The 8845-nt window shown below is 35.4% G+C and overlaps 1 protein-coding gene across 1 annotated transcript in view; it reads right to left on the reverse strand.

Annotated features, from left to right (window-relative positions):
• LOC108723686 (uncharacterized) overlaps positions 1-3289 on the reverse strand; it is a 10456-nt gene extending 7167 nt beyond the window's left edge. The window contains exons 1-2 of the mRNA XM_018449597.1: positions 2947-3289; positions 2681-2790 (exon numbers count right to left, since the gene is read on the reverse strand). Coding sequence (XP_018305099.1) covers positions 2681-2790; positions 2947-3227 — 391 coding nt within the window. The 5' untranslated portion in view covers positions 3228-3289. The remainder of the gene's footprint in view (positions 1-2680; positions 2791-2946) is intronic.
• Between the last annotated feature and the right edge of the window lie 5556 nt (positions 3290-8845).

The raw sequence follows: 8845 nt of genomic DNA on the forward strand, positions 1-8845 counted from the left end.
CTTTCCCTCGCTTTTTCTCTTTCTACCTTTCCTCTGTCTGCCCTTCATGTCGATTTTTCGCTCGACAGCCGCCAACACGCTCTCCTTTTCTTTATACCGCGTAGGAACCCCCGGCTATTCCCCTTTATCCCCGTTTTTTCTGCACACTTAGATACGGCGCATCGATTAATAATGGACCTGCTTACAGTGTTGCAGCGGTTTCGATGCGGGTCGTTTTATTCGTGCGATCGTTATTACTATGTTGCAGCCACCACCAGTGCAAAACCAGTTTTGATCCTGGCACTATGTTAAGTTATGTGCCCAGCGTCTACTTCGTAAATATAACACGCGAATATTTTCGCACGCCTCTAGGTACGCTCGCGTCAACGGGACGTTGCTACATTGTTATCCTCGTGATCGCAACTTTTTTCATCCTCCGCTGTCAGCCATTTAGAGCCGACGTGACGATATAATACTACGCACGTCGAGGGATATCAAACGATACTTCGACAACATTGTGATGTCGATACTTCAGCTTCGATACCGACAAAGAAACTTGGCACTGCAGTAATTCGAGGAAAACTCGGTACAAATGTTAGCAATCACGATCCACAACCGTGTGTTTCATGACGCTTGAAAAACAATTTTACGGATTGGTGCGTCTAATGAAACAATTTTATTGATACCTCTCTAATATCTCTCAGATCAATGTTCTTTACGACCGAATACAGATGTAAATGCTAATAGAAAAAAATCAATTATCAAGAATCTTAATCACGGGTTGTCGAGCTTTCCCAGTCGAGCTTGTACTTTTTGTACCGACACGATATGTTTAATATTAATAAGGTAAGTATAGCATTAAGCTGCACTTATAACATAGGTATAATTCATCTTGATTTACCTGACACTGATATTGCAAGGAATCCGTTCTTTTAGTAGAAGCATCGTTATTTTATTCGAAGCATTTTGCTCACGCATTAATGTACTCCCTTGACCATTCACTTCTCTCTTTTCCGCGCACATCTGCGTTTTGTTACAAGTTTTTCGTCGAGTTCCTTTACGACGAATCCGTTGTTCCTCACCACGAAGTAGAGATTGAATTCTGCATCGCTAACAAATGCTCTTCAACCGACTGTTGGCCTGGGAAGAAAGGGACTCAGAGACGTATAAGGAATATATGGTGCCCCGGAGCAACACAATGTAGTTGGGGCCCTCCCATTCCATGCAGATACATAATACGATAAATGTATCCGGAATCAAATTAGCTACAACGTTTATTTAAATCTCTCTCTCTCTCTTATTAATCAGAAAAATAAATCTAATATAATATTTCTCAAATGTAATGAATTAAATTACCACTTCATTAATTATTAATTTTCCAATTTATCATACTATGAATGAATTACTTTATCAGAATTTATTTTTATCGATTTGATTAATGAATGAAACAACATCGTTTCTCTCATCGACAATCTGGAATTCAATTTCAATTTGCGAAGGCAATTAATTACTGTTTCAATCGGCAACGAGATTATCACTTTTGCCAGAAATAGAGATACTCAAGAAACTATTGCAAATAAACGCAAAATTTAAATAATGATACAAAAGGAAAAGGAAAATAGATTAATTACTCGTAGATATTCTTTTTTCCCAAATAGAAACGAAGTAGGAGCAAAAAGTTTTGCCGCCCTTGCGGCGTTCTCGTAGACTGACACTCGAAGGCATCTGCGCGCCCCCTTATCCCCCTTGCAACATCTCTGAAGGGACCCACCTCCTTGCAACCTTGTAGCCGCCATGACGACCGCATGGTTTCATAATGGTCGCTGAAGTTATGCGAGATCGATAATTTTGAAATAAAGTTGGACAATGTTTCAGAGCCTATCTTTTTTTGATACAGGATTATTATCATTTTTATTGTTTAAATTATTTAAAGTATTATATCTGTGTTATATCTGTAGACACACCACAAAATAGAAGAGACGTTTTTATATTTAAACAAATCTCTATTTTCATTAAAGATTTTCGTTAGTCGTATACGAATTTCGATTCTCTATTTCTCTTTAATATTTAATTCGGTTATGGCGTGATTCTATTGGCTCCTTGTCAAGCGATGCGCTTTTGTTACGGTAAATTATGGCATTCTTGTAATGTACCGAAACAAACGAGACGTGCATCGCAATTACAATGTGTTGAATTTATTGTTTTTGTACAAATTACCGGAGAAGGACGTTATAAATTGGCAGTGGAAAGTCTTGACCGAAACTTTATTATTAAGGCTCTCTTTGTGTTCTTATTGCTGAGAATTCTCACAGTTGGATAGTATACAGGGTGTCCTATATTTCTCGCACTTTCTATTTGTATATACGAGAAGAACGGCTTTGCTGAAGTATCTTCAAATAAAATAAATTTAAAATGAAATTTAGCTGAATACAGATCTGAAAATAGTCTTATTTAACTATTAAAATAATTTTATTTAACTATCAAAATTATATAAACTGTTTGATAAAAATGTTAAAATTTTTTGTAGCATTGCTTATCAATGGCAGATTGTCATGTTTGAGTTTCCTACACAATTATTTTAATAGTTCAACAAAATTATTTTCAGATCTGTATATAGTTAAATTTTTAAATACTTCTAAGGATTAAATTTCAAGCTTGAATAATTGATTATATTAATTAATAATATAATCAATTATATTACTTAACATGAATAATCGATTATATAACACAGGTCTACAAAAAAGGGGGTCTTGGATGTTGTCGGGAAGCTGTGGGTCATTTCCGAAGTAATTTTCTGCGTAGAATCCGAATCTGAAACCAGAATTGGCCCATCACGTCAGGATTTTGAGATATTAGGGGATATATACTCGAAAAATGCGTTTTTATGCTACTTTAGAGGTTATGTACAGGACGCAACCAATTTTTTGGGTCTTTTGTGCTATTTGCATCATTTAGTAATATTCTTACCCTTCAAAATGAGATATTGATCGACTACCTACGATTTTTTTTCGCCAAGTTACGGGCATTTTACTTTTGGCATTGTTCCAACGCCTTAATGACTCAACACATGATTTACAAGCTACGTGTGGAGCCCAAGACTTATCTTGATTGGATATCGAAATGTTGAAGTAATTGCGGTAAAATGATTTCACATTATCTTCAAGCTTTATCCTGTTCTTAACAAACGTGAAACGACCACAAATATAACAAAAACTGTTAGGATCATTTAAACACTTACGCGGGGCCATTGTTAAGACAGCAAACAGTCACAATTGTGACTGTTTATATATTAGGACCTTGAATAACGGACAGCGCGTCTTGTGCGCAATTTTTCCTAGAATTTTTTAAGCATTCTTTGTAAAGCTCTTCTCTTTGTCTAAATTGCACAAATGGACTTTATTAGAATAAAATATTAATTTGAGACTTGAAATAAAATTTATCAAGATAAATTATAAAAAAAAGCCTCATATAATTTTTAAAATGCAAGTTCTTGTAAATAATTATGTTTGTGAATAAAAATGGTACTGAGAGAAAACTACGAAGATAATCTGTGATCATATTTCTTTGGAATATCCTTTCACAAATGCAGAAAAAGCAGATTACTTGTAATGTGAACGAGTTTCATATAACGTCGGTACATATATCTACCAGTTTAAAGTATTCGCTAAGAGAGGAAAATACTAGGCTTTTTAGTCGCTAGGAACAATTTACGTATTCATAACTCATAGCAACGCTGAAAATGGAAGTGATAAAGCATTTTAATCCTAGAGATTGTATTATATTTCGGTCGTATATTTTAATGCTATTATAGTGTTAAAAAAAATGCTAAGTAGATTCCAAGTGTTTTAAAAAGAAAAACGGAAAATGAAATTAAATTCTCAAATAATCTTAATGAACCGTCCAATTAAATATACAGTTTATGCAATTAATTCTAATTCTTAAAATGCCTTAAGAATCGCAATGTATACTTTAAAACCTGCCACTATTCGAATTAAGCTTTATTTATTTCCGTTGAATTTTTTTATTTCCATCGAGTTTAATGGCGTTGCGTTGGCGGTGTATTGTAAAATTTATAAAATATTCCATAATAATTCACTTTATCATATAAATCATGTAATATTACGTATTATAATGCGATAAGTCTTGCACGCGCTTTCTCTCCACCGCAGATTTCTCACCAAAATAGAATTCCCCTTTATTTTTTTCGATTAAAAATTCGATAGGGGATTATCATTTGTCACAATTTTTTTCATTTTCAATACATTCTGGGCGTTACGTGACCATCAGTGGGATATTCATCCCTTTCTGTGAGAGTCACCAGCGGGATATATGCATTTTGCCTTCAATACGCTATGGTTATACGTGACCGTGAGCTTTGGTATAGTATTACACCAGTTACATATATGGATTTCATGTATATCAATCAAACGTCTGGTCTCTCGATGCAGCATTCATTACCAGTCAGTTGAACTTGACAGTTCAGTCATGTTACATATTTGTAAGAATTTTTTTTTAATTTAAGAGAACCTTGCACGTAAGCTATTTTAATCTACAATGTTCATGCTGTATCCAATTATTTTTGCATATACTTTTTGTACGGGATTTAAGGGATACACGAGATACATTTTATTCCCATGCTGGGTATCTAAAAATTGAAGCACGAGATTGACATGAACTATAATAAAGAACGCACATTTTAACAAGATAAATACCGAGCAGTACAACGATGTTGCAAAGTTAACATATAGCAAAGCTCTGTAATCAGTTCTTAAACCGTCTTGCTAAATAAGATTGTGTTGCATATTTAAATTGTGATTCGCCCTCTCCCTTTTGAGAGCGCCTCAATTATGATCACGCTCTGTGTGGGACGAGCATCGGAATGAGTTTCGCATCACACTGGTGAAAGCCGCCACCGCAAAGCCTGAAATTTACCCCATTTGGGGCGAGATAAAATTATTCTACCTCGCGGTTACATACGGATATTGTATATATTTTTTTCTACTTAAGATTATTTAGTATTTAAACGCTTAATTGAACTGAAATTTAAGTTTGTAAAAAGTGATTGCTTTTAATTGAGAATATTTACGATGATGGTGACGATCACGCGAACAGATACCTGTCCAATAAAAAAAATTCGATAGGGTCTTCTTATATTAATATGCATTGCAGTACCGCCAACGATTGAAGATTACCAGTTCAGACTGGCTTAAAAATGCTTTACGATGCTTTTAAAGGCATTGAAATGCCAGTCATTTTTTAATCTTTTGAAAATTCATAAAGCAGAATTACAAATATTTTACGGAATTTGTGCAGTTCGGAGATAAAACGGATGAGACCTCTTCTGACATTTTGATGCACATATTTTTACATACGTATTCATACGTGTTCGTGTACCATACAAATATGAAACAACAGATACCGGAAAATCTACCAAAATTTTTGCTTTTTCCATAGTTAAAATTTTTATAAAAACTTTTATAAAATAATATTATACGCAGTAATAATAAAACACACGCAGTTCATAATTTTGTACGACGTAAAGGGGAACAGACCTTAATAAATTTGAAGCCGTTTAATGAGAAAACGTTGTTGAGAAAATATTTATTATACGAGAAAAACGGTTTTGCTAAAGTCTCTAAAAATTTATTTAGATACAGAGAAAATTTTGTTGAACTAAAGTAATTATATAGAATGATGAGCAGCAATGCTGCAAAAAATTTTAACATTCTGGCAACCAGCTCTTGAGCATCCTAATTATATTTATTTTATAGTTCAACAAAATTATTATCACATTTATATCTGTAATTAAATAAATTTTTAGTTATTTGAGCAAAATCGTTCTTTCCGTGTAAAAATATTATTCAGCTATATCAGATTACGTGAGTACTTCACCTTTCTCCTTCTTCCCTCGTTTTCTTTCTGTTATACATCAAAAACTAAGAAATTCGCTTCCGGCAGAATAATTATTCAATCGGTTGTTACGTATGCCAAAAAAGCTCCATTTTTTCGCATCGGAATTTGAAGAGGCGGAGCCCAATGTCCAGACAGCGATTCTCCTTCTTTCTCTTTCTTTCCTTTCTACAAGCTGGTTTTTTATCATCGCATATTCCGCCTTTTAATCCCACGCTATAATAGCGCTCGAAAATACGTCGTGGTGGACGTATCAATTAAAAAATTGCACCGTTGCATCTGCGTCATTTGATACATGTCGCACGGGACGTCGGAGGAAAGACTGGAATGACGAGAAGGGCGCGAGAGAATCACGAGAATCGGGAATTAAAAATCGCCTTCGAGAAAGATAAGTGTATTGAAATATATTGTTTCCTCTTCGGGCCACACGCCTCGTTTCGTCGAAGTACAATTCTCTTTACTTTTTCTTCGCTGAGCAACTTGTTTTATTATAATTATAAAGTTTTTTATCGCGCAAATTTAGAGGGCTTTAAATTTTATAAATGAGACATGCGCCTCCGTCTCTCCTAAAATTACTTAATTCATCAAGATAACTTCCCTCAAAAATTTACTAATTAAGTCAAACAATGTGTTAAAAGGCTCAATAAAATTAAATAATAATATAAAAGAGGGCTACGAGCCTAAGATAATAATTTTAATATAAACAGTTAAATCATACAAACAAAAATAATCGTATATACAAACGTTTCGTACCCGATCGGGTCATTTTCAATGTTAATAAAAATCGGTTATGAATTTACTTACATTAAAATATAAAATAACATAAATTAAGGTCTGAAGTATTAAAAATTAATTATGTCTCTGAAATCTAGGTGATCGCAAGGATGTGAACGCCTTGTTAGTCTATACAGTATTTAGTAAATTGTAATTTAAAATCTTCATGAGCATCAAATGATTCCAAATGAGTCATTAGACTTAATGAGATTTGCAGTATACAATATTGTTGATTGATAACAGCAGAAGTAGCCATTTTAACAATAAAAAAAAATTTTTTTAAATAAAATAAAAGATAAAAATTACTAATTAAGCTCTTAATGTAGAAATAATTGTTTTATATATTTTTAGCGGTAAGATGAAAACGTTTAACAACGATCATTAAGAACATGAAAAAGTTAAGAATATCTTAGGTACTTCGACGTTCCACTCGCTGAAGCTGGGCTTCATAAAAAAGCTATAACCACGACTTTCCCTTTTTTTTTTTTACACAAGAAGAATACGGCGGTAAAGCGGACCCCCCGATGCGTGAAGTTAGCTAGTGGCGAATGTTTCAGACAGAGGCAGAGAATCTTACGCTTATTACGAAAATATTAATTGCCCGTGGCATACGTGATGCGTTCGCATTTTGATGTTGATTATTATACTGCCAGGCGTAGTAATTAACGACAGGACAGGAGATATTAGTCGGCAACCGGGCGAAAAACACTCAGCTTTAGTAATTAATTAACGAACAGCTGTTTATCAAGACGATTATCATTCGCTGCGGATGCTGGTGATCGGTATCGTTGTTTAATTAAGCAGTTCAATAACGGGGACGAGAGGAGGTTAAAGAAAAATGTATTAAGAGAAAGAATCGTCGCACCTGATAACGGGAGTCGGTGTAGGTTTCTTCCTGTCAGGAGCAGATAAGGAATAAAAGTGGCCCGGTTAAAGAGCCGGCCGTCCCGTTTCCGCCTGCCCCATTAACCCCTTCTCTCTCCCTCACGTAACGCTAATTTGCTGCGTGCGAACGCGTCCCTAACGGAATTGATTAATAATCTATTTCCCGTGCCATTGATCCTGGACCTAACTGCAAACTCTACCCTTCGCGATTATCGTAAACATACGCACACTTGCTACTGTTACCCTCCTCGAATACTACCGGGTAAACAAGTTTCATGTCGGGCATGTCGATTTATCGCGACATGCTGTAAAGCCTAAACAGTCTCGAACTATCTGTAATGTCTCGAAGTTGCTTCGGTATGGGGTTGTAACACCCTAATGCGGCGTACGGATGTTGAACGAGTTTCCCTGTTACGCCGGCTACTAATCGACCATTCCCCCGCGATTTTCTGAAGTTCACGCGTGATTTTTGGCAATAAAAGCGCCGGCGCGACATTTCGTACACACACATATCCACATTCACAGACGGGCACACGCCCGATCGATACTGAACGCATACAGCGTCACCCGTTAATTCACGATTCCCTAAAGACATTCTCCGACATTGGGTATTCCGAACAGAAGGGCATGATTCAAATGAATTTTAAGTGAATATTAATGTGTTTGAGAAAAGACCTATTTAGAAGAAAGACTAGAGGCTCATATAAACTCTTTTATGACAAAAATGAATTTTCTGTTCACATTAATAAATTTTTAATATCTCTAATCGATTTCTATTATAAAATAACGAGAAAAAACAAATTAAAAATATTGACTTCATTAATAGATGTAAAACGCTAATCTAAAATTAGTATCGATGATAAGCAAAAGACTCCTCAATTTTGTCGAATTATGCAATTCTTCAAATATACATGAATTTCCTTAACATCTCCGTTTCCATGGTTGTATCTGAAAGCGAGAACCTAAGTATAAACGATGAGAAATAGCAGCATATGTGAAAATTCGAAGAATGTTTCATGTGGCGAGACTCAGAAGGGCAGTGACCTTATAAACCAGGCCTTTTCCATTTCTCCCATGGGGGATAATACTATCGAGGAACCATGACGCCGCAATGGATCAATTAATAAAAAAATGCACCGTTACCACGGCAGCCATTACCGCGTGCTGTGGGGAATTACCATCATCTAGACGAGAGGTCGATCCCCCCTGCGTTTATTTTCGCGCGTAAAACCGTTTCGCGCAAGCACAAAGAGACATCATAATTAACGTCGAATGGCGGCGAGCACGAAATTTGAAA

The sequence above is a fragment of the Mycetomoellerius zeteki genome, unplaced genomic scaffold (assembly GCF_001594055.1).
Source record: "Mycetomoellerius zeteki isolate Tzet28-1 unplaced genomic scaffold, Tzet1.0 scaffold25, whole genome shotgun sequence".
Taxonomy (NCBI): domain Eukaryota; kingdom Metazoa; phylum Arthropoda; class Insecta; order Hymenoptera; family Formicidae; genus Mycetomoellerius; species Mycetomoellerius zeteki.